The 27,477-nt window shown below is 41.9% G+C and overlaps 1 protein-coding gene across 1 annotated transcript; it reads right to left on the bottom strand.

Annotated features, from left to right (window-relative positions):
- Positions 1–27,239, bottom strand: LOC144761852 (prolyl-tRNA synthetase associated domain-containing protein 1-like). Its single transcript, XM_078647078.1, has 2 exons — positions 27,074–27,239; positions 1–624 (listed from the first exon to the last, which is right to left on the bottom strand). Exons 1-2 carry the CDS (start codon positions 27,155–27,157, stop codon positions 196–198), a joined length of 513 nt encoding a protein of 170 aa, XP_078503204.1. The 5' UTR covers positions 27,158–27,239; the 3' UTR covers positions 1–195.
- Between the last annotated feature and the right edge of the window lie 238 nt (positions 27,240–27,477).

The raw sequence follows: 27,477 nt of genomic DNA, 5'->3' as shown, positions 1-27,477 counted from the left end.
GTTTCTTGCAATTTATTCCAAGGGCTAGAATTGTTAAAATTGTTTCTAGGGCCAGTATATCTGCATTGGGTATTGTTTTGCATACATGCCATGGCAAGGAAGCACCGCATTTCAGAATCCCATCATGCTGTAATAATGTTTTATATCCATTTCTTCACAGTGATTCTCAATGTATTTACTGCCCGAGTACTTCAATTAATCATCAAATTTGATCATTATAGGTTCATGCCCAGTTTTCTTCACAAAAGTCAAAAAGTCATCTGGCTTTAACCCCATGGTGGCAGAATTGGTCATTGGATGAAAGTACACTTTTTCATAGCCTCCTTCCAGAAAACGTGAATCCAGGACAAATTTCACATCTCCGTTATCACAGAATAGAGCCAGTGGTGTCGCGCAGCCTTGGCCCACTTTCAGTTTTTCTAACATTGTAGCTTCATCAGCAAACCGCAGATTTCCACTCCCAACGTTCAATTTTTTGGCAAGATCATTAAGGTTGATCTGTGTGTCATGAAGAACTGTAACCAACCAGAGGCTTTTCTTCTTCTTGTCCTTTAGAAATAGATTTTTACTGTGAGCTCCACTCAAGTGCTGAACATGAGGCATCATTTCTTCAACTGTGAAAACCTACAAAATAAAATAAAAATTACTGTTGCATTTCAGTAATCTGCAGCAGAAATCCTCTAATACAGAAATCATAAAGTACAGTTTAAGGGAGTGGTTGGCAGAGCAAGAAAAACATGTATGTGCAAAATAAATATATGGTTGTATCTACCATTTTAGATATCACTACAGACAATCAAATAATTCAAAATATCTCAGGCATCTTTTGTAACAGCTTTTGGTCTACAACTTGGTTTCAGTTTGACCTATTCACTCCATTATGTACCGACTCCGGGCCTGATTTAGAGTCTGGTGTTTTTTTGCCGCCAGGCTCACAGTGGCGGTCCTACAGCCGCCATATTACGGGGTGGCTTTTTGAAGCCTCCACTGCTGCGCCTGGGAACCACCGTTCCTGGCATTGGCACAGTGGACAGGGCTATTCAATATGCAAGGCTGGACCGCCACGGTTCAATGAGCATATTTCGAGTTTCCCCACCACCAGCCTTTTCATGACTGGCTCACCGCCATGAATAGGCTGGTGGTGAGGGGGAAAAAAGGGGGCCCTACAGAGCCCTTGTGCCCCACCTCCATGGGGATGTATTCAGGGGGGCCCCCATGTTTACATGCACCCCGAGTTCCAGCAGTGCATGGACTTCACAGGCTGTGCCATTCTGGAACTTCCTTCGCGTTCCCATTGCGGTGCCTGTTTTCAGGGCACCACTGTGGGGATTGGCAAAAGAAAATCCTTCCAGACTCGAGTTGTACTTGGAATCTGGCAGGCGGTCCCTGCACAGCTTTGGCAATGCTGAGCTGATGCAAAGCCGGAGCAGCACCGCCAACGTCATAATCGCCCCCTTAGGGCCCGATTACCACTTTGGTAGTGTGGGAGTGAGGCACCACACCACCTCCTCACTCCCAGACCACCAAAGCCAACCATCTGCCAGATTAGAAGTTGTAATCCGGTTGGGTAGTCCTGTGCCTGCGGCGGCGGGCCCATAGCGATGCCCTTCATAGGCTCTTAAGAGAGCCTTAAAAAGGTAGCGCCTTGGGCCCACCACAGCGTGTTCCAGCACAGCACAGACTGCAAATTTTATTTGTATTTATTTGAAAAGTTTTATATAGCGCTGGCTAGACCCGGAGGTATCAGAGCGCTTTACATGAGGATGAGCATTGTTTCACAGCATAGTTACCAGTTACATAATTACAAGCTACACAGTTTCAGAGCATAGTTACAAGTTGCTGGAGCGTAGTTACATGTGTTAAAAACATATACATAAGGGAAAAAGCAGGCAAGGGGAGAGATTCGGGGGAGAGAGGATAGGAGCAGGGGTGGGGGGATGAAGGAAACACAACCGGGTGACGAGGAAATTAATTCCCACATCTCTGCTGTGTGTGGCTCCCTTTACGCTGTTGAGTCTCTCCGAGAGGTCTCCAAGACTCCAGGGCATAAATACTGGATCCTTACCCAACAAGGGGAGAGGGAGTGCTTTGGCAAGGGGCACCATTCCCACGCCACCGCTGTGTGTGGCTCACTTGACGCTGTGGACTCTCTCAGGGGGGTCTCTGAGATTCCAGGGAATAAATGCTGGATCCCTCCCCAACAAGGGGAGAAAGGAGTGCTTTGGTAAAAGGCAAACACCATGGTGGTAATTTTAGGGAAAATGGTGTATTGCGTGGTAAAACAGTTTTAGAATGGAGGGGACAGTTCCAAAGTCTGCAGATTTGTGGGGCACCCCCTCGTTCCTGCCTTCAGCCCTCTTGGCGGGAGTGAATCTGAAGAGGAGTTGTGCATAGAGACCTAATTCTCATCCGACTTTAGTCCTCTAAAAAATCTTACAGCGACATTTGCAGATTTGTTCTGTGCTTAAGCATCATGAGCTCAAAAATCGCAACAACACTATGCACAGACATACAATTTGTAGACTTCATCCCTTCAGTGGTGCTAGAACAACTTTCAGAGAGGAGAGTGATGACATCCTAGTTTACATACAACTGTAGAATCCAATCACACTCTTTAGTGTCCCTGCAGCACCACTAGAAGCCCCTAGTTTTTGATTTGCCCGCCTTTAGGTACAATCACGACAGTTATTGCGATTGACATATGACCAATCAGGGCGGGGTCCCGACATTTGATCGGGCTAAGACATGGCCATTTATTCCATGGTCTGTTCAGCATTATTTGTTTTCTAATTCATTAGTTAAACCATCAGCATGTATTGTGAGTAGTTTTTAGAGGGAGTGCTCTGCGAAAAACGACAGTGGTACCAATTTGTAATTTTTCGTATAATTGTTTATTTTTGCATTCAATATTATTTGTTTACAAAAAATATTGCAATTGATTGTTGATAAACTTGTATTTCGCACATTACAGAAGATACAGGATAATTGATTTGGTTTCTCAAAGTACCCTTGCCGAAGTCCTATGTTTGTGTCTAAAGACGCTGTTCATGTTATTTAACCTATGAACTCCAAGCGTTCTTCACGTGATCAAGCCATTTGTTTGGTGAAACGCGTTGTGAATAAACAGCACTTTTCTGAACTTCGCAAACTTTTCTCTTTTTTCCTGAGAGCGCGCTTTAACTTTGGATGTTTGGTGACAATTAAATTACCGGAGTAACTCCGCCGGCGTGCACGCCACCTTTCCCGGGTCGTGGGGATCCAGAAGGAGTAACTTTTCTTTTGGATCTATATATATATATCTATCTATGACAGCTCAGGTGTGAAACACCAACCACACTGACGGGGTTTGCAGATAAGGCTTTATTTCACGGCAGGTCGCCAAATGGCTGGAAAACCAGGAACAAGATTCTTAATGATTATCCTGCTTCGTCAAGTGTCCTGACGCGTTTCGAAGGCGGCTGCCTTCTTCTTCAGAGGAAGACGAATTGATTGTGCAGGGTAGTAGCAGGAAGTACCCTTCTTTATGTTCATAGCACGTCCCTGGATGGGCGCCGTGCATTGTGGTACTTGTGGTCCTGCAAAGGTTATCTACTCACATATGGTGTGCAAGTTCTGGGTTATCCTTAGTCGTGCGGACGGCCCTTCTGGAGACCCCTCGCCAGCCAGGCAGCGTGATGATAATAGAACAAGGGAGAGGTATATGTTCGTCTCCCCACAAGCTGGATGCTCTATATATATATATATATATATATATATATATATATATATCTCAAGGGCACCCGCTGCCCGGAACGCGTCATGGAATGAGGAGGTGAAATAAAAACATTGATTCTGCCATCTGAAGGTCTTGGTGGACCGTTTTTCTTCAGTTCGCCGTCAGGAAGTGCTGGAGTGTTGATATATATATATATATATATATATATATATATATATATATATATATATATATATTACACAGTTTCCAGATTCCCAAATTGAAGGACCACCAGAAAGATTCTTTTAGAAAACGCCCAAGTTTTATTCACGGCTTGCTAGTGGCGTGTACACAGGTCAAAACACTCCAGAACTTGAAGCTGCCAGACGCGTTTCGGGAGAAACCTGCTCCCTTCTTCTGTGGCGCAATTTGCTAAGCACAGGAACTCACTGTCTTTATTTGTAGCCACGCCCCTGGGCGGGGACGCTGCCACTCCTGCGGCATTATGGGCTTCGTAGTTTTATCTATGTAGGTGTGGAGTTCAAGTGTTTGTTAGCACCAATATTTCATCCCAGGTGGGCGGAGAGGGTGAGATGTGCCATGTCACATCGCTTTGCAGCCATAAACGAGCGTTCGCGTGAGCACTACTGGGATCGTGCTCACGCGTCTTCCATCCGCTGACATCACGCACCCAGTGGTGCTGACTCGGATCCAATGGCTGGGGGGTCAACTTCGCGACCGGGACGGCCGCTAAACATTACACAGTTTCCAGATTCCCAAATTGAAGGACCACCAGAAAGATTCTTTTAGAAAACGCCCAAGTTTTATTCACGGCTTGCTAGTGGCGTGTACACAGGTCAAAACACTCCAGAACTTGAAGCTGCCAGACGCGTTTCGGGAGAAACCTGCTCCCTTCTTCTGTGGCGCAATTTGCTAAGCACAGGAACTCACTGTCTTTATTTGTAGCCACGCCCCTGGGCGGGGACGCTGCCACTCCTGCGGCATTATGGGCTTCTTCTGGAGACCCCTCGCCAGCCAGGCAGCGTGATGATAATAGAACAAGGGAGAGGTATATGTTCGTCTCCCCACAAGCTGGATGCTCTATATATATATATATATATATATATATATATATATATATATATATATATATATATATATATATATATATATATCTCAAGGGCACCCGCTGCCCGGAACGCGTCATGGAATGAGGAGGTGAAATAAAAACATTGATTCTGCCATCTGAAGGTCTTGGTGGACCGTTTTTCTTCAGTTCGCCGTCAGGAAGTGCTGGAGTGTTGATATATATATATATATATATATATATATATATAAAATATATATATACGCACTCCACGGTACAGATTTCCACAAGTGTTAAGATGAGTAAACACTTGTGGAAATCTGAACTGTGGAGTGCAAGGGTCCATATCTTCGACTCTGGTTCGCATTGAGAAATGTGTGTGTTTATATAAGTATATAGTATTAAATATTAGTGGAACATATTTCATTTACAATATATTTATTAAAATATTTAACATTTACTACTTTACCCTCTATTTATATAAAAAAGGAAATCAAGTTTTTTAACATTAGTGTCAACAATATTGGTTTCCGATATTTTTGTACTTAACATTATAAGTATAGGAGCACAATATTGTGGTAAACAATATTTTTGACACTATTTTTGTCAGCTATATTGATTACCACAATACTGTGTCAGTGATCGACAAAACTATAAATGTTCCTAAGTGCGGTGATATAATCTGATGTTTTAAACTGTAACACTTACAAATGTTGAAGAGAACTGTTTGATCTTTAAAGATCTGACCCCTGTAGTTTGCTGTTCATTTGCTTGCTTGCTCACCTCTAATATGCTTTGAAGCCTATTCACAAAGGCATTTTTGAGTTTTTAAACGTAATCTATAACATAATCTATACAATTATATCTTTTCAGTGAAAGACATTTTATTACTGACTCTGGCACTGAATGTAGCATTTTGTTTCCACTTTTACTAATAGGAAGCTGTATGTTTTGGAGCAGATTCATAAAGGCATATAAGAGTATGTAAAAGAGTACTCCTGTATTACTACTTTGCGTACTTACAAATGCTTTTGAGACTGCCCCCAGAGAGATTAGTGGATAAAAGGGCTGATCTGTGTTTCATTTTATTTTGATGGCATTATTCATCAACATATATATTCACTTCAATTTTTCGGTATGTTGGAATGCCAGTGTGCATGTCAGACGATAAGGTAATGCCAAGGTATGCATGCTAGGTGTGAACACTGTGCAGGTGCCAGTATGGGCCCACACAACATTGGCCTGTCTAAGTAGGATGTATTAGAGAACAAAAAGGTCAAGGTGTGGGGAAGCAATTTTGTGTACTTAAATCCACTTGTTTGTGTGTGCCATAACTTTTTAGGTCTCGCCTACGCTGCGCGCATGCGCTACACAGGAGGAGACCTCTTGGAATCGACTCGCTTTTTCGCCCACAAACGTGCACGCTTTGCATTGCTTTCAATGGCAACGCGTGCACGTTTGACAATTCCCTTGCGGAAGCGAGCTTTGGCGACATCTGTTTTCAATTAACTTTCAAACAGATGGTGTCCCTGCTCGCTCCCGCAAGGGAAACACTGTGTGCTCTTGGGTGCACTTCCCCATCCCTCCCCCCTCAGCGTCTTCCTGCAAACAGGGGCCATATGTTTTTTTTTTTATTATCTCGCGCCGTACCCACTTTACCTTGTAAGAGGTAAGTAAGAGGTTTTACTATTCTTACATTGAATAAGTAATGCATTTGAAGGCTAACCATTTTACAGAGTACCAAAGTTTACTGTACAAAGCATATTATCAAAGTGTTTTGTGCTTCATTTTGAAAGACTACTTGGATCGTATATTCTTTTACTACAGCAGGCAGCTTCTTTATTTACATGTGATACTGCTCATTCCGCCTTAGTTTTCATTGAGTACAGCTTTGTCTTCACATTTTTGCCTTTTATCAGCGCATTTGTGATTTGTGAATGGGTGTCTCAAGGCATCACCCAGAGTCGTACTTGCCGCTTTAATGGACTGTAGACATGGAAATCTTGATTGTTTGTCCCATGCCCCAGCCGATTTATGTGTTATGTGATGAGAGTTTGACGGTTAAGTTAGAATAAGGGGGTTTATTATATTGTATGCTCAGACACCTTTATCAATACGGAAATGGACTGAACATCTTGATTTTATAGATAACAGACATTCGATGTACAGAGCCTAGCTGTCAGGTTGAATTAGTAAAACTGTGTCAACACTCATAGTGCTAAGTATGAACAGATTTGCATGTCCATGGTGTTACATGTATGGATTTCACAAGTATGTGTCTATGGTTGATATGTTGGCATATCTTATAAAACTCGATAAAAATATATTTTAAAAAAAATGTGTTTAGGGTGTGCAGACTAGACTGTCTTGGACCACGTAAGCCAGCGTGTTTTTGGTGAGGGTTCATGTCTGTTATTTATTAATGAGCTGTTCACAACAGTAAATATTTTTTGATTCTCTGTGCACACTTATTTAAACAACGTTAATCACTAATCAAAGTTTGTTGTGTGCTGCTCCATTCGTTGCACTTTGTCAGAGTGCCAAAAAATCATAAACTCTAATTGGTTTGGTCAGGGAGACCCTTATCCGAAGAATGTGCGAACTTTTAAAAGGAACTACTCCGGTTGCTTATCTTAACTCATTGCCATGTGCTTCAAATTTTAATCAAAGACCATGAACTCGAAGTTTCAATCCTTATTTTATTTCGTAGTTTACCAGTTTCTTCAATGTTATCAAATTATTTAAATTTCAATCCATGATTGCAAGTATCCAATGCATTTCGGGTCGCTCAAAGGGACCCTTCTTCAGGGGTCTGAAAAAATAAACAAAAAGCTCATCAGTCCCAGTTTCTAAAAGGAAAATATATACAATATAGTACCCACATTTTCTTCAACAATACCAAAATGATTGTGCTTCTATATTTTAACAATGTCCGTTATCAATAATGCACCCAGCAACATATTGCAATGCTTTAACATCAAAATCGTAGTTTCACGTTGGTTTAAATGGCATAATGTTGAATGTTTCTTACGCGGTTAACCATACAGTGTTCAGTGAATACACGCTAACTTCCTTTTAGACCAAACATTGTGAATCATTTCCGTTTCTAAAATACGGGCAGTTAATAACCAAAACAATCACAACGTGACTAGCGCGCATCAAAACGTCGAGCCTGTTTCATTCGCAATGCACGCAATAAAGCTTAAAGCCTACTTTGGCCGCTTTTCGCTCGGAACGAGTGAAAAGCCATCATACTCTGATGCAAAACCCTGCTTTACAAAGCCAATATTCTCGTTAGCAGACTTACTTAGTTTATCTACTCTCTTCGCTCAGGGTGCGATCTCAACGTGCTTGTTCGAATGCCGTTCTTCCTAATTACGTTACGCGATGCGTGTTTAATACAACGTGACGGAGTCACGAGGTGATTCTCTGCACTCTATTTAAAGGGGTCATGCAGATTGTCATAGCGTTACCAAGACTAAGCCAGGGACACAAAATTGTAAATAAAACAATCTGTCATTTCTAGTTAGTCAGCCTAAGCACCATACTCATAGTGCTACCCATGATGAATGAACATGTAAGGGATTTAACGGACATAATTAATAACGCATATTCAGATAACAATAAAATGATGCGTGTTCAGAAGACAATATCTAAAGAAAACACATTAATTCAGTACCGTCATTTAACCCCAAAGGTTGTGTGGAATGTAGTCTTTTAAACCAAAGAAATTCAGATCTCAATAATTGTTTATGTGGATCGCTCCCACAGGGGTGAGGAAATTTGTCAAAAATCTACTTGGCCAAGGGACAAAATTTTACAGAAATCTACGTGTCCTGGGAAGATATCTGCTTGCCCCACTTATTCCATAAATCACTAAGGTGGGTCTGCACGGCGAAAACCTGCACTGTAATCAGTGCAACAAACTGTGCAACATTATTTCAAGCACAAGTCCAATTATGCAGTGCATGGACATGCATCCTTATATGCAACTGTTGTACAGTATGTGCGTGGATGTGTCAGTTTGCACGGCACCCAATTATCAACCAGTATGCATGTGACAAAACTTCAATTGTAGAGACTGGAATTCGCCATCCTAGGGCCAACTCGTTGCTGTCCAGCTTTAAAAATACTCACATGTGAACACGATATGATAAACGTGTGGATGGGAATAACTGCACTTTTTGGCAGAGCTTATGAACGATTCATGGGGCAGCCAACATTGTGTGGCAGATGTGCTGTGGTCCACTGAGGCAGTATCCACAAGTACAAATACACAAGAGGCAGTAATGGGCAGTTAAATCAATCTCACCATTTACATTCCTGGGCAGGTGAGGTGTGATTATACTATTGTGCACTCACTGCTAAATCTCCACATTCTTCTCCCACACAAGGAGCATTTGCAGCACAGGCAGTAGCAACAGGGTTCTCTTGTGCACAGTAGTGCTATAGTAATGGCACTAGAAGAGTAAGCTCCCTAATGTGCAAGTTTGTATCACTTAGATTTGTGAAGTAGTCACTTTTTCTTTCAAATCCGAGTCTCTGCCACTGGTTTCTCTCCTTCCAATGTCCCCAACCCCCCCCACCCCCACCCCCACCCACATGTGCCTGTTATCTTGTGGGAAAATCCTGTAATTCTGTTGCCGGATGCTGATATACGAGTATTGGGAGGCCTGCTGAAAGAGAAGGTTTTAACGTTGCAGCAACGTGTGCAATCAATGTGTTTTTTTTTTAGAAGCTGAGCGTTCTGATGGTGTATGGGATGATGCGTGGATATTTCGAAATGGGCACATGCATAAAGAAGGCACAAAGTCAGGCACACAAGAAAAACACTCCTTGTCAAATCATGTAGAGATAGAAAAACAAGCCTTTATGTCTACATAGGACGAATGCCAACACAGGTGGCAGTGTCACTTTTCCTTGGATCTGGTATGGGTTCATTTTTACTGCTGACGTAACTGTGCAACAAAAATGCAACAATACAGCGGTTGCATAAAATTAAGGTGGGAATATTGTACAATTTCATGCAGTTGTCAATGTAACGTGATTGTGAGACCTACAAATGTACATTCTGATAATTTCTACTTTATATTGAATTTGGTTTGGCAATTTTTGCCATTTTTAATCGTTGTAAATGACAGATGGTCCCCCACAGATGGCAGGTCCTGTGTACATGCGTGATTTATAACAGAACCACTCTAATAATAAGATTCTACAGCTGAGACGTTTTCCTCATAATTTGCCACATAATGATGCTATACTGCATATTTTAACAAAAATGTTGATTCTAGCTCAACCAGATCAAAAGTTTCTAAAAAGAGGGTAACCCATCCTGCCCCACAGTGGAAAGCTCATCACAAGTAGTGACTGGTCACTTTTTCATTGCTATTGCTGTATTAGGGTGTTAATCTGAAAGTAATAAGGCAAAACATTTATACTGACAGGGTTAACATATACTAATGAAAAAAAAAATATGAAGTAATATGATAAACAAAAATGTGCTGCCTTCTGCTACATAATTCTAATTTTTTTGTGACCACATAATTCAGTCAACCCTGCTGCATAATTAAGACCTTCACTGCTGCTTCATCACAGCGGCTCTGTTTATTTAGCACAAACTGCCAGAGCACTTTGCATGGTGGGTGGTGGTTTACAGTAGGTGCATGAGACGAGAAATGCAACCAAATAGAAGTACAGGCTAACAATAATGTGCCCAAAATGTGGAGAATAACCGGTTTCTTGCCAGATTAAGCCTGTAAAATTGACACTGAAGTGAGACTTTTCCTGTGCTGCAGTAGCAAGATTAGGAAATAAAGTGGGTGCGCTGATTAAGCGAGAAGCAGTGGAGGGAAGGTGGAGGCAATGGAATAAGGAAAAGGCAAGCAAGTCTGTGGGGGATGGTATTAGGAACGGAGACCACAGGCAAAAATGTGGACATTACGATGTTTCAGACGCCATGAGTGGCCGACGTTTTAGTGAGCTGTGTGAAATACGCTGCACACATAACATTGCCTGGAACACGAAGATACTTTCTGCCTGCTTCATTATGGGCCGTTTCTTTTATTAAAATTTACTTTATTGTTTAACCCCAGGAAAAAGATGCAGTTTTTAAAAAAAATTCTATTTACAGCGCACGCATAAACTTGCAAAGCTGCCTTTTCTGTAAGACTGCCAGGTGTTAAAGTTTGCTTCGAGCCCCCGAATGTGGCCTCGTCCATAAAAGCAGACTGACAAAGTAAAGGTCAACTAAATAGAGACTCCATTAGTTGGGTTTTCACTCGTTATCAACGCTGGTGGCATTGTTACATTGCAATTGGGGCCTCATTGATCAGCCGATGGCAGTGGAGAAGTTCCTGCCTTACTGTAAATAACATGCCACACATTTGACCCTGCCCCCACGCCTACTGATACCAGACCATTCCATGCAGCATCACAGTTAGCATAATTTTCCTAAGGCTCTGACCGCTGCAACAGCCATTATCAGATTGACTCGCCTGTTGGTGAAGCTTTCACTGTGTCAGAGATGACGACTTGCCGCTCTTGATTCCAGGAAGTGCCCCGCAGCGCACCAAAGATGAGTGGACTGCCCTGGACGGATCCCAATGGACAGGGTGAGCGAGTGGTGCAGCAATCAGTGACAGAGACCTGCCCCCAGCGCTGGGACCCCAGACTGCTGCAAAAGTGTTTCCTGCCTCGGCGCCCGCCCTTGCACTTCAGCAGCTGGGCTCCAAGAGCAGGTGGGCTGCACCAGTGATGAACTCACGCTAGCACACTGACGTCTAGCGTAAGACTCCCCCAGCCAATCACTGGCTAGATAGAACCCAGCCATGGGCTTCCAGCCAGTCATAGGTCTCCAAAGTCTTTCTGACAGCATTTCAATTGCCCGTGAGCCTCAGAGTGCCGACAGCTCATTTCTTTTTTGTGATTTAATGTCTTACTTGTCCGTCGGACAAAATAGACAATACATTTTCTTGCCCTTCATAAAATTCTAGTTGGTTCGGGCGTCGGGCGATATGATTCCCCCACCCCTGCTCCCAGGACAGATATTCAAAGATTCCAGTATGGTGAATCTTAACTGAGACACATTATGTCCCGCTTCCAGCCAATGCATGGCCACTGATGATTTTTCATTTTTCAACCTTATATTGCTCTTATGTTCGGTTATTCGGATTTTTATTTTCCTTTCCGTGATGCCTACGTAAATTTTTCCACATGGGCATTTTATGGCGTAGACCACATTTTTAGTATCACACGTGCTTGTGTGTCTCAAACTGAGTTTGTGTCATTTTGTGGGGTGTGTGAATTCATTACTTTTAATTACATTGTTACAATGAGTACAGTTTCCACGTATTTGCATTCCTTTAAATTTAAGGGATGAATATTTGCTAGCTTTCTTAGATAGTAATACTTGAGGTTCCTTGAGCGCTGAAAAGCAAAAATTGTTTTGTTCTTGGATATGCAACTGAGATCACTGTCTTCCTGTATCAAATGCCGATGCTATTTAACAATGTTCTTGATTTTATTGGCCTCCGTAGAGTATTTCAAAATGCATATATTAAATTGTTCTTCAGCTTTGGTCTTATGTTTGAGGAGTGTTGATCTTTCCATAGGTCGTACTTTCTCTATTGGTTCATTGATCAATATTTCCGGGTAGCCTCTTTGTGTGAATCCGCCAGCATATGTTTTGATGGTTTCCATAGCTTCTTCCTCTGTATTTGTGATCCTTTTTCACCTTATGAACTGCCAAAATGGTAAATGTCTCTTCAGTGTCAGCTGGTGAAAGCTTTTGTAATGAAGACAATTATTCCGATCCGTCGGTTTTATATATACATTGGTTCTGATTCTGTTGTCTTCAATTTGGATTAACACATCTAGATAGGAAATCCTTTTTTTATCCATAGTGTTAGTGAATTTGATGTGTTGATGACATTCATTAAGACTTTGGATCCTCTCAACTAGGGTCTTCTCTTCTCCTCTCCAAATTATAAAAATGTCATCAATGTACCTTTTAAACATCACCAAATTCTCACTCCATATTGCTTCCTGCAAGATATAGTCATGCTCAAACTTAGACATAAACAGATTCGCATAGGTTGGAGCACCTGCAAAGCCCATAGATGTACCATTACACTGGGCATAAAAGTTGCCACCCCACTCAAAATAGCTATGATATAATGCGAAATGCATTAGTTCCAAAAGAAAACCTTGTTGGCTCCTGCACATTCATTGTTTAATAAAAACCACTCTATTGCTTCCGGTCCCTCATTGTGTGGAATTGAAGTGTAAAGTGAAGTTACATTCACTGTACATAGCCACCATTGTGACATGTCTTCATCGGGTATATCAAGAAAGTTGAGAAATGCTGTAGTGTCCTTAATATATGTCGAGCAAGTCTGTACCATGGGCTGCAAAAAGTGATCCAAATATTGACCAATCGGCTCTGAGATAGATCCACATGCTGATACTATTGATCTGAAGGGAGGCTGATGTAAGTGTTTATGAATTTTTGGCAACATATTGAACTTAAGACGCCGTGGAAATTCACTATCCAAAAATTGATATGTTTTTGTGTTAATCCAGCCCATGTCACGGGCTTTATCCAGAATTTGCCTTAGAATCTTTTGGAATTCCGTTGTCAGATCTTTCTCCAATCTCATATATGTTGCTCGATCTTGAACATGAGTGGACACACTATTCTGATATAATTCAGTGTTCATGACGACCAATGCGCCGCCCTTGTCTGCTTTTTGTAATGTAAGCTGTGTTTTCAGCCAGATCTTGAAGAATGTTCCATACTTTTTTAGCAAAATTGGTTTTAGATGTTATACCAAATTTAATTTTGTTGCAGTCGGTTTTGACAAGTCGTTCAAAATATCAATGGTTGTATGTGACGAAGGTGCACAGAAAGTGCTCTTTTTTTTTTTTAACTCAACGTATTCCTGTGCTGCGGTTTGGTCTGAAGATGTTGGTAAAATACTAAAGAAATACTTAAGTCTCAATGTGCGTAGAAATTTGAAAACGGCCACTTCTGTTTCAGCTATGTTACTGCTGTATGTAGGCACAAACGATGTTCCTTTAGTCAGTGTTTGAATTTGATCCTGAGTTAAAGTGACATTAGATATACTAATCACCAAGTCGTCTTTGTTTAACTCCTCAAAGACCTCTTGACTGACTCTGGGTCTGTGTCTGTGTCTTTTGCCCCTACGGGTTTTTCTATATTTGGAGTGTTGTTGGCAGCTGGACTCGTGGACAAAAAAGCCACCTATGGACTTTTCGCTGCTAAAATATTCGTGGCTTGTGTAGATGTGCTTGCTCCCAAGTTTATCTGTGGTCTATTTTGTGCAACATCGGAGTCTGAAACCATACTCTCTTGGGATGAGCTTGTATGTGTTTTCTGTTGCCATTTTCTTTGACTGCAGACTTCCGCCCAAGTATAAACTTCTTCCAGTTTATAATCAAGTGTCCCTGCGGTACTTCTTGATTTTTATCTTGTGAACCTCTTTCGCGTACTAATCTAATTTTTTATTGATATCATTCAGTGTGTCTTGTAAATCCGCGTGTTTATCTAACTCTGCTTTGATGTTGACTAACTCTTCTTCCAGACCTTTTAATATACTTGACAATTCTTCCATGATTAATAAAATAAGGTCCAAAGAACACTTGTTGAGAATCTGGTACCACTTCTCAACAAAAGCTTTATTGTTCCTGCAGAGCATTGGTTTTAAAGCAATTCTTAGGCCTCTTGGAATTCGCCTATTTTGGTGATAGTGGATCAGTGTCGTGGCATGGACCCTTTGGTTGATTTCCTTTCTGCTAACATATTCAAGTTGTTTTAAGAGTTGCGTGACCGTATTGATTTGAGGACTGAAAGTTTTAGCTTCTTGTATCAAATCATAAATCCCACTTGCTTCTTCAGCTGTGTAAACTAATGTTTCCTCTTTATTAGCGGTGATTTGTGCTATATCTTCAAATTTCATTGTAGGTGCTCCAGAGATGGGTCGACAAGAAAATAGTAAATCATTTTTGATTCTCTGTGCACACTTACTTAAACAAAGTTAATCACTAATCAAAGTTCGCTGTGTGCTGCTCCATTTGTTGCACTTAGTCAGAGTGCCAAAAAATCAAACTTTAATTGGTTCAGTCAGAGAGACCCTTATCCGAAGAATGTGCGCACTTTTAAAAGGAACTGCTCCGGTTCCTTATCTTAACTCATTGCCATGTGCTTCAAATTTTAATTAAAGACCATGAACTTAAAGTTTCAATCCTTGTTGTATTTTGAAGTTTATCAGTTTCTTCAATGTTATCAAATTATTTAAATTTCAATCCACGATTGCAAGAACTCAATGCATTTCGGGTCGCTCAAAGGGACCCTTCAGGACATTGTTAAAATACAGCAGCACGATCATTTTGGTTTTGTTGGAGAAAATGTGGGTACTATATTGTATATATTTTCCTATTAGAAACTGGGACTGATGAGCTTTTTGTTTATTGTATATTTTTTCATACCCCTGAAGAAGGGTCCTTTTGAGCGACCCGAAATGCATTGGGTATTTGTAATTATGGATTGAAATTTAAATAATTTAATTACATTGAAGAAACTGATAAACTTCGAAATAAAACAAGGATTGAAACTTTGAGTTTATGGTCTTTGATTAAAATTTGAAGCACATGGCAATAAGGTAAGATAAGGAACCGGAGCAGTTCCTTTTAAAAGTGCGCACATTTTTCGGATAAGGGTCTCCCTGACCGAACCAATTACTGTTCACAACAGTACCACAATCTTCAGGGAATTTTGATCACACTCCTGAGTTTTACTAAAGTAATATTTTTTTTAGAGTTGTTTTTTTCACAAACAACGGTAAAACATTCACTAGTGAGATTGTCGGTGTATACACACAAAGCGAGTTGCTTCACCAGTAGAGTCAACAATCGGATCATTTGTATAGCACAAGTGAATCCACAAAGGCATTGGTGGTACTAGCAGAGAAAGCAGCATTAAAACAAGCATTGGCATAGCCAATAGGTCTCGCCTTTGGGACATTATAAGTGTTTAGCCATGCAACCGTTGATGTTGCACCAAGGATATTGTGCTGCATAATTAAATAAATGTTATGTTTCTGTGAGCAGTCCTTTTCTACTGCTTCAGACTGTATGCTACTGTTTAAGGGAGTATGCTACTACTTTAGGTAGTATCTACTACTTTAGGTAGTATCTACTGCTTTTTAGATAGCTAGCTGCCTACTAAGAACCGGCCTTCAAGTACAGGTGCTATTTAATGCCCCTGATAAATAATACCATGGTGTACGTTATTTATCAGGTGCACTAAATAGCACCTATAAGAATTATTGGGGGAATAACATGCAGATTTTGGTGTTTTAGCGCACCAAAATCTGCATGGTACGGTAAATACCTTACACAATTACCAAATTTTCCCTGTTAAATTCCAGCAGGTTGTCTTGCCGCAATTGAACTAAGCTTGAGGTATTTACCACATCCAATAATAATTATCAGATGTGTTAAATATCCTGTAACTCTTAATTTCGGCCCTTGCATAAACTGAGGTTCAGGCATATTTGAATATAACAAGCTACTGGAAACACCATCTCAATAAGGCCTACCTCAAATGTTCCCAGGTAACCGAGGCTCTGAGGAAGGAACATCGTCTCTCTCACACTAAGCCAATAGCACCAGCGCTGAAACTATATAGCTACAAGGCTGTAAGCAGTGCCCTTTATGGGGCTGAGTTGTAGGGTATGGCAAGAGTAAGGGACCTCACAGTCTCGGAGAACAAGTTCCTAAAAAATCTGGTCTCCCTCCTGCAAAGCACTCCTCTCTGCCCATTAAAACTTGATATGGATATTAAGCCTATTAGTGACCTAGCGAAGCTTCGCCTCCTGCTATTTTGGCAGTGGATGGTCACAACCCCGGAATTGACACCCTATGCTGCAACTTCTAATGAGGTCTGTGTCTTAGACACCACAAACAAAATAGGCTGGATTAAATATGTTAAAAGCCTTATGTCCAGCATTGGCCTACCAGGACATAATATTGTTTGTCCACCAACCCATACCGGAAGACAGCTCAAACTACTATACTGGAAATGGGTTGAACAAAATACATACTGGATTAGCAATCAGGACAGACTATCTGAAGAATTTAGAGACTTCAAAGTCAGCCACTCCTTAGAAAGCTACGTATATATAATTGAGGTGCCGGCTGACAGGAAGCTCTACATTCAATTAAGGCATGGTATTCTGGCAATTAATACATTTACAATCTCTTGGTCAACCAATAAAGCCCAACCAAAGGGTTGCCCCTGCTGCCCCTGCCTGCACGAATCAATAGGCGATTTTCTCTTTGCTTGCACAGCATACACAAAGCCTAGGGGCAAATGGCTAACCCCAGTTTGCAATATGTAAAAAACAAGGAACCCCTGATGAAGGTAAATTTCCTGGGTCAGGGCAAACAATTTATGAGAAAATAACATACCCAGGCAAAAACAAATATACTGGCGAAGTTCAAGTGTCGACAAATTGGTAAAAGATAATCAGGCACAAAATTAGCATTCAAGGATTTGATTTAATAAAATGTATAAAAAGGAGTCAGTCATGAGGATAATCAATGACAAAGAGACAAATAAAAAGTAACAATAAAAATTATTTCATTGGAAGTTTGATATATATGGATTATTGTTTGTGCAAATATTCCCAATGATTCGAAGGAGAGATGGTTTTCGTCACGAAAACCATCTCTCCTCGAATCATTGGGAATATTTGCACAAACAATAATCCATATATATCAAACTTCCAATGAAAGAATTTTTATTGTTTTTTTTAAATATATTTTTATTGCGAAAGTATGAAGTAGGCACAAAGTACATGGCCATCGAGACCGCTTACATGTAAAAGATGATAACACGCTGTTGCAAGGTACACAGCCAAATACGGCCCACATCCCGGAGGCTGGGCGGCGTAGGAGCAAAGCATGTACGGAGGAAAGGAAAATTGCATTTGTGCTCTAAGGATAAGAAACTATTAGTACATTCGCAAATTTTCTTATTTTATATAACATTTTAACAATAACCAGAACCCCCAAAAAAGGCATCATTAGTACAGAGTCGAACGAAGTAGGTCATATACGTGGGGCCCAGCTAAGGCACAGTCATTATAACGTAGTATGGACCTATGGGGATCACAGCTACGTACAAGTATACATATCAAGGAATATCGGTGTGGCTACAGAGGGTCTTTACACTGGATCCAAGATCCCCACATCAGCCCCCTCCCCAGCACAGTCAGACTCCGGGTCAGCGGGAGTAAATAGCTCAGCGCTGGTGGCATCCGAATCATCCTCCGCCAGCCCCTCCATGCACAACATTCTCCAGGCAAGCAGATCATCCTGCAGCTTCCCATCCCTGCGAGTGCGTTGCATGTGCGTCTCCTCAGCCAAGGCCCATTCTCTTGCATCCCTCAGCCAAAGGGGAATCTCGGGTGCCCTCTGACCCATCCAAGTGATAGCCACACGCCTCCTCGCCAGAACTAGCAAGAGTTGCAAGAATTTATAAGACAGCTTTTTCTTTCTGGGCTTGGGTACCAGCGCCAGGAGGCAGTGGATCGGGTCTAAAAGAAGCCTGATATGTGTGGCCCGAGCAATGTGGGCCACCGCTTTCCGCCAAAAGTCCTGAACCAGAGGGCATTCCCATGCCAAGTGCAGGAAACCCGCCCTCTGCGCTCCACACCGCGGGCAAGTGTGTCGTCTATCCGCCGATATGCGATGCAGGGAGACAGGGGTCATATAGGTTCGATGGACAAAGTTAAAATTTATAGGTTTAAAACGCGCATTGCAGGAGACCTTACGGGTCGATCCGTTTCCGTTGGTCAGGTTCCAGTTCCACCCCCAAGTCCGCCTCCCAAGCCGGTGCCATCGGGGGGGTTGAGTCTCGGCGCATGGCCGAGTAGAGAAGGGAGATCAACCGTTTGCCTCTTCCACAGGATAAAATGATGTCGAGAGTATATATGGGTGGAGGCGCCTCCGGATACTGGGGCCATGTTGTCCTGGCCACGTTTTGGAGGCTTCTGTAGTGGAGGTATTGCCCCCCTCCCAGCTCAAAGGACTCCATGGCACGTTCAAAGGACAGGAAGGAGTCGTCCGGATAGAGGTCCGCTAATGTCTCACATCCACCAGAGCGCCACTCCCGGTAGGACATATTCTCTTCCAACCGGAGTATCGGGGCCAAGATCCACAATGGGAGCTCCCTATGAAACGGTGCCCGTCTCAACACCCTTTCGACAAACCACTGCCATATTCCGGCTGTGTGGCGCACCACATATGGTAGAGTGTTATCGGCGCCGCGGCCCTGCATCAAGGCCTCCCGTAGGACCAGAATTTTTATTGTTACTTATTATTTGTCTCTTTGTCGATTATCCTCATGACTCCTTTTTATAAATTTTATTAAATCAAATCCTTGAATGCTAATTTTGTGCCTGATTATCTTTTACCAATTTGTCGACACTTGAACTTCGCCAGTATATTTGTTTTTGCCTGGGTATATTAACCCCAGTTTGCAAACAACTTGGAACCCGAGAGTCTATGGTGGCCCTGCACATACTGCAATCAGAGGCAAGACCCTTATTTGTGTGCGCAACTGCGAAATGTTTGGGCCACTCCCGGGCGATTAGAAGGAGGGCACTTGCAACCCTCTCGACCCACTCCTGAGAGTTATCGACGTGACGACCCACCCGACCAAGAATAACTGTCATAATGGTCACTAATTCCAAAATGTAAATAGTATTTTTATATCCTTGAACAATAACAAACCCTTTTTTTAAATCTGTTTTTATTATGAACACTAACGTTTTTAAATAACTATTTTAATCTTGCTGTGTAATGTCCATGAATGTAAATTTTATAGTCTGACGACCGCACACATTTGAATGAATGCATTTCCACTTTAGACAAGGGACATAGCCATTTTGCCCAGTTGTTTTCGATTCGTTGACGGCCTGAAAGCTATTAAATATATGATAATTGTTGTTCTTAGGCATCCTACTGCCCGCTGTTACAGCCCGACACCCAGCGTTACCTTTAAATTGTATCTCTTTTAAACAATTATGGCTTGTTCAGTCTAAAAATGGAATTTAAGATGTTTACCCTGAATGTTTGGCTCTTTTATGGTATTTTACCGAAATAAAGAGTTTGACATATGAACAAGCTACTCATAAATCAGACCCACAGCCTATTGTGGACAAATTAGATGTACTTTGCACCACCGAAGACAGTAACACTATGAGAACATTTGGTGTTGTACTAAAGTGCCAGAAGCCATCTGGTTTACTTTTCTGTCCTCATGTTAATGCTTTATCAAACTACAGTGCATCCCAAAAAAAATACATGTTTTCCATACTATAGCCCAGAAGGACATTTGCCTTTTTTGACTGTCTTCGACAGTTCTTAACTCCTTAAGCCTTTTTGGTTTGACGTCCCTACCCGAAGAGAGTCGATGAACCTTCAGAAATTTTGAGCAGTGCAAAGCAGTAAAGGATTTGAGATATCAGTGATAATTAAATGCCTCGAGTATTGTCCTGTAGACACTTATGAAATGGAGAAAAGACCAGACAGAGGTGCAAGTCAAAAGATTGTTTCTATTCACCATAAACCTTCCACTGATACCGACTGAAGCACTTAAGTGATTTGGAGAGGTGGTAGAAGACCCACAGTACTAAAGACATGATACTACTGACGAGCAAAACGAGAAGTAAACTTGGAAGAACAAAGACTGTCTTATTTACTGTTCCAAAGATCAACAGGATTTTTTTTTCTTTTTTACATTTCGGACATTACGTTTTTGCGAATAACACGGTGTTATATTGAATATGTGGGTTTGACGAGGAGCCCCTTTCTGGAAGGATAAAAATCGAATTATGATATCAATGAATGGATTCAGGAATGTAATAAAATGTGGCAGCCTATTGAGGGTTTACAACAACAAAAGAGCACCTAATGCTGTGAATTCACAAGTGACATTGTCCCTATTTAAAAGAAAAACACAGTGTAACAAGACTAAATAAACACGTGCGGTCAGAGAACTGGAAAAAGGGAAAGAAAAAACTATTTCCTAAAAGAACCCTCACTCATCCTAGTGGTGACATGCTTCATCATGGGGTTCCCACAGGAGGGACCGAGTATCCCTCATGTGTGCTTCAACGCCTGCAACTGCAGCGGAGCAGGTATTTCAGGAATGTGAAGTGATATGAGTGATATGAGTGATAAAAAGTGATCGCTAAAAGATCACAGCTGGACCCAAACAACTTTATTAAAGGACCAGTTGCTCACATTAAAATCAGTGAGGCCACTTGGTGGTTTGTATTAGAACCCCAGTGACCCGGTGTGTGTGGTCAACATGTTTCTGCTGTTTCATGCGTATTGTGCTCAGCTTTCTTCAGGACCAAAAAACAATAAAGAGACAGTCCTCCGGGGGTTTACGCTCGCTAAGGCGTGCCCACTCCGTGGGGACAGATATAAAAAAGGAACAGGATATAATTTCCTCCTTGATTAACTCACGGTTTTTACCCGCAGCCAGTACTCCTGCATTTAGCCTGGAGATAATCTGTGAAACAATTTGAAAGGAACACATAAATCTTGTGTATATTTTAACCAGTATCAAGAATGACCTGCAAAACACCATCATGAATCTAGTGTTTACTGGACTCTTACTAGGTCTTTTTATCAAATAGTACATGAGCTATAAATGGCTCTTTCTTCGCCAATCTATTTTTTAGAGGCATGAATTTTATTTTTTCATAAAGTAAGTTCTCACGTTTAAAAACACCGGATGCCAAACCCATAAAATTCAGTTCATAACCCCCTTTCAAGGATTACATAAACGAAAAACCAGACAAATCATGGAAAAGTTCAGTCAGTCAAAACACACTTACTCGAATCTGAAAGTAAGCGTGCCACATGGACTCTCAGTGTGGCAAAATCTTCACGTCATGTTCTACCTGGAAAAGCAAACCAAACAGAACAAGTTGCCACCGATCAGCCCAATTCTGCTGATAAGTATTTCCACAACCATAGCCTCTACACGCGATAGTCAAACTTTCGCTTACTTGACACAACGTCTCGCCGCCCAGAACCTAAAACTCCATTCCACTGATGTCCGGATCTTACTTGCACTAACGCCACTCCCGTATTTCAACCCGCGTTGCTTGTGCGTGACTACATCATAGGTCACGTGATCGGGATTGTTCCCTGGGCGGCGGAAGTGCTGGTATTACAATCTCGTATTCTCTGGTAATTCCATACCAATACAACCAAGAATCGAATTGATATTGTCGGTGCTTTGGGAAAAGGACTACCTTTTCATGCCTTTGCTCTTGAAAAGAAATTGATTACAAAGTGAAATCCTTTGGCGGTGTTTTTACACTTCCGGTAAAGTTTCCAGGAAGGCTAGACCGCCAACCTCCCAGCTGTAACGGAGGCATATTATACTTTATTCAATCAAGAGACCAAAACACCGATTATTGGTAACGACGTAAGGTGCAAACTAAATCAAAATTTTAAATTTGCAATTTACAATTTTAGGAACCCAACGAAGTATGTCCTTCATTACTGCCAGGGATTGCTCAGAATTATCCCTTCGTCATATTCATAGCAAGCAACTGTTGGGGACCACTATGTTGATATCAGGTGATAGCTACAGACCCAATGGGCACTCATCTTTAAAGAAGTTTAATCCATTTCACTACCACAATAAGAACAAAAATGCTGAACTGCCAGGTAAATCGTTAGGACACTAGCAATGTGTAATACCCAGTTATTATCGAAGTCAAATATTCATGGAGTGAATGGTAATCATGTTCGACATTTTTAAGTGAAGACCAAAATATTTTTACAGGGATGGAAAAGTAATTACTGTTTCAAAATACTTCCCCACGGAATGTCATCTTTCAGTCCCACCAAGTGAGATGATAAGCGGTGCACCCACCTCTGTTCTTGCTCAAATAGTTTATGCTCACTGCCATGTTGTAGATGCTCAATCACTGTCCAGTGGATCTCATTGGGGGAGTGTCTATGCTCTAAAAAGTGGGTGGTCATTTTGGTGGTATTTTTGCCACATCTTATGCTACTCCTATGCGGAGTTTGACCATCCTTTTGGTCATCCCCACATATTTCAAACCACAGGGACAGGTTATCAAATAAACAACGTTGCTTGTATTGCAGTTCGTATGACTCTTCTGCTCCCAGGTCGTATTGGGTTCCAACTCCAAAACTTTCGAACTTGTAGTGAAGGGACATACACTGCAACTACCACAAGGGTAGTGGCCCACCACAAGTGGTAGACCCCAAGCATTTAGGACACTTCTTGGAGTTTCCTGCATTCTTCGGGGGCGTGTGTGGACCAGAGAATCCTTGAGACTTCTCGCTCTTTTATAGGAGAACAGAGGTTTCTCCCAGTTACAATTATTGGATGTAAGGATCCTCCAATGTTTATTGATACTGCGACTCACTACTTTTGATGCTGTATTATATGTAGTGACACATGTCAGTGGTACTTCATTGTCCTCATTCCTCGGAATCTCTTCTAAAAGTGAATCGCGATTTTGATTGCGAGCCCTTTTATAACTTCTTGTAAGAAGATGTTCAGGATAGCCACGTTTGTGCATTTTTTCAGTCAAACTGTTAGCTTGCTCCTTATAATCTTTTACATCACTGCAGTTCCTCCGTATACGAAGGTACTGCCCAAACGGCAGGTTCTCCCTGAGCGGTTGGGGATGGAAGCTGGTATAGTGTAGGAGATTATTCTTGCTAGTAGGTTTATAGTAGGTCTTGGTTTTCAATTGATTGCCTACCCGTGTGATGGTAACATCCAAAAACACTACTGCTGATTCATTAAATTCATGGGTGAATTTAAGATGTGGGTCACGCTCATTGACCCAAGTAAAGAAGGAACTCAGTGTCTCCTCACTTCCTTTCCAAACCAGTAGCACGTCATCTATATATCTTTGCCACAAAATGATATTGGCAAAGTACGGGTTATCAGTTGGTAAGATGTGCATCGATTCAAAATTAAACACATACAACCCGGCCACACTGGGGGCAAATGTGCTGCCCATCGAGGTACCCGTGGCTTGTAGATACAGTTGATCCTCATACTGAAAAAAGTTTCTTTTGAGGGCTAAAGTGGCACAGTCCACCACAAAGGATTTTGATGCCTTATAATCCCATGGACTGGTCTCTAAAGTTTGAGAGATTACTTTGATTGTCGCATCTTGTGGGATACACGTATAAAGGCTCTCAATGTCTAATGTTGCCTGAAGACATTGTCCCTCCGGTAGTGTCACTGTATCCAGCAAAGAGAGTAGGCTTTTAGTATCCTTTATGTAGGTGCTAGTTGCCTCAACTATGGGTCTTAGGTAGAAGTCGCAATACTTGGACAAAGGTTCAAGTAAAGAACCCAAACCCGAAACGATGGGTCTCCCTGGTGGTGGTAGGATTCCCTTATGCGTTTTGGGGAGGGTGTAAAAATATGGAATTTTACCCTCTGAAGTTGTTTAGAAATCAGCTTCCTGTTTAGTAACAAATCCTTCCTGTTCCGCTGTCATTACAAGCTCTATTATCTCTGATTTGAGACTCTCCGAAGGATCCTCTCTCAGCAGGACATAGTTGGTATCGTTACTCAGTAAGCGTCTGCATTCCTGATCGTAGGAACTTTTGTATTGGATGACTATACCACCCCCTTTGTCCGCACTCTTTATAACGATATCAGAATTATTCTGTAATGTCTGTATCGCTCTGAATTCACCCGCTGTTAGATTTTTGTACGGCTTAGGTGTTTCAATTGACTCAATTTCTTTGACCACGGCCTGTTCAAAGGCCAGTATTTCAGGTGAAACACTGTGTGGAGGGGGTGAAAGTAGACTTGAGTCTAAAGTTAGTGTCACCCGATAGTCTCTGTGTGGGTTCCGTCACTTGCTTCTCAAAAAAACTTTTTAATCTTAACTTACGGAAAAATTCAGTTAGTTCACAACGTAGTTTGAACATGTCAAAGCCAGGGGTAGGTACAAACCCAAGGCCCTTTTCCAAAACCCTGCTCTCATCCTCAGTTAGAATGACACTGGTCAAGTTTGTGATCAGACCCTCTGGTTGCTCGGACCTGCCCTCTGCTCCGCGGTCTTGCTCCTTGTGTTGTCGCCAACCGCGTCGTTCTGTTCCCTAATGGACCTGGTTGGGCCCTTTTCGTTTGCCCCTTGTTCCCCGGCCCCTCCCTAAAAAAGGAGGTTGGAACATTGGGGGTTGAAAGAAGGGTGGCTGCATCGGACCAAAAGGTTGATTCCAACCCATCATGGGTGGAAAGGAAAAGGTGGTTGTGAAGGATATGAATTTTGAAAATGTGTTCCATTCTGTTGGTATGGCTGCCAGTTTGGATTATAAAAACCCCGGCCCCTGCCTCGACCTCTGTTCTTTTTGCCTGAACTCCCAACGCTAGAGCCACAGGATTGTGAATCGTTAGAAGTATCAGAATTATAACCTGATTTGGTCGGTGGAGTAAACTCAGGTGTCGAATAAGGGTACACTTTTTCGTATGCCCATTTTTTTTAGGTCTTTCTGAAATTTCTGGCCCTTTGCCTGGGCTAAGTTCTCTTTATAATCATTAAGCTCTTTGTTCAGGTCGTCCAGTCTTTTTTTATAACCCGTTAGGGTTGCTTTAAAATGGGCTTCTGTGGTTTGTATCTCTAATTGAATGGCCTCAGAAAGTCGCAATGCGGTTTTTATAATGAGGATAGCCCAATCACGGGTGCAGTGCCAGGCTATTTGGGCCCATTCTTTTCTAAACACTGCATCCTCGAGGAAGATCCTAGGAGCGTTTGTCACCAACAGTCCCTTAGGGGCTGTATTCTTTAACAGGTACTGTTTGAGCCTATTGAGGGTCCCTGTTGTCCTTTCCAGGATTATCAGACAGTCAGATGGATAATGTGGTGTAAAACTCTGGAAATCAAAATAAAAACACGTGCAACGGTCCCAACTAGTGCAATACAACTCAGACTAGGTGAAGGCAATCTAACGTTTTGTAGAAAGGTACATTGGTATCTGCTACACTGGTTGTAGCAGCCTGCATACAAATGTGTGGGGCATGATAAATATGATAGGAATTAATATATGTACGGATCTCCTTGTCAGAGGTGGCTCAGTGTTAGGTTTGGTAAATACAATAAAGGGACAGATATTTATGACGCCATTTATATTACAGGTCTGAAGAGCACCTCAGATGTGGTAACGAAATACATCCTCAGGTAATCTAGCTTCAAAAACACATATGGACGAACAACAAACGCTTTATGTTGGAGATGTGCTTGGGAGAATAAGGGAGACAAGTTTTGACATGTTGGAGTCTGAGAGAAAGGATGTGTTGGCTTGATGACGAGGAAACTGACTACATGCACTAGGGTAATTAATTTGGAAGTAGGATTTAGTAGGATATTGTAGAATGCTGAAGGACAGTTAATATTAATACAGGGAAACAAAAAGGAAACGTTTCGAATTGATTTTTTAGAGATTCAGAGTGTAAAGATGTTTAAGTAGTTGTTAAATAATTGGTTTTCATTTAAAAGTTTGCTTGTTTCACAAACCAGTAGAATGGCATATTTAAACAGAAACTGAAAGCCGTATAATATATTTAGTCGTTTTAAGAAAGGGTTGACATAAAAGCGTGCAGATAAATTAAAATCAAATAAATACGAAGCTCCATAAAAAGGGAAGTTAAAAAACACGTAAAATTATCATAAGCTCATCATTCCTCTTTTCTAGAGCTCTTTCTGTCACTCAATCAACCAGGCCTGTTCCCCAGCCGAAGTAATCTTTACTTTCCCAGATGGCACCATTAGAGCATGAGTGGTTTGTTTGTCAGCGGATACAAAAACAGAAGGGATTCCATTAGTGGAAAGAGGGGGCTATCCTTAGCAGACCTAGCTGATAGCACTGGAAGCATGACACGAATGCAGTATATCAGCAACTCAACCAGAATCCAAACCTGCAGGACAGCACGTGCACAATAGCATAGGAAGCAAATCATTCAGCGCCTTCCAAAAGAGAAAGCAAGCATAGACGTGCGCCGGAGACACGTGGCAGTGCCAGCGCTCCTTACTCCGAGGAAGGCGACAGGCTCCAAGTGCCGTGAAGACCCAGGCACATTACTCGGGGACACGTGTCTAATACGAACGTCTGTGCATAAGTTTCGCGGAACCTGTGAGGGGTTCCCGACACGTCAAGAGCGCCTGGCTCGGAGCACCTACCTCGGGGTGTTCCAGGCAGACCGCCTCGATGTTGAGCGCCTTTAGGTATCCCTCCAGCTCCGTTCGCAGCCCGGTGCTGGACATGGTGGCCCTGCGTGGCTGCCAAACAAACCTGCAACGGCAAAGATTTCGGAGAGCCCTCTACGTTCTTCCGCGAGAGGCGTAGTTTGTGTCCAGCCTGGATGTATGACGTCACACCGCCAGACAGGCTCACTTTCCTCGCAAGGGTGCCCCTAGCGGGAGATGCGTGCAGCTCCCGGCTGAACGCTCGCAAAATTTGCACGATTAAAACAATAAACACAAATACAGAAAAAAGTACACATCAAAGAAGTACATTATGAAATATGTATTTAATTCACAAACAAAACAATCAGAAAATGTAAATTTTATTAAGAAGGCTGGAG

This window comes from Lissotriton helveticus, chromosome 6, assembly GCF_964261635.1.
Source record: "Lissotriton helveticus chromosome 6, aLisHel1.1, whole genome shotgun sequence".
Taxonomy (NCBI): Eukaryota; Metazoa; Chordata; class Amphibia; order Caudata; family Salamandridae; genus Lissotriton; species Lissotriton helveticus.
The sequence above is the reverse complement of the archived record's forward strand: the minus strand, read 5'-3'. Positions and strand labels throughout refer to the sequence as shown.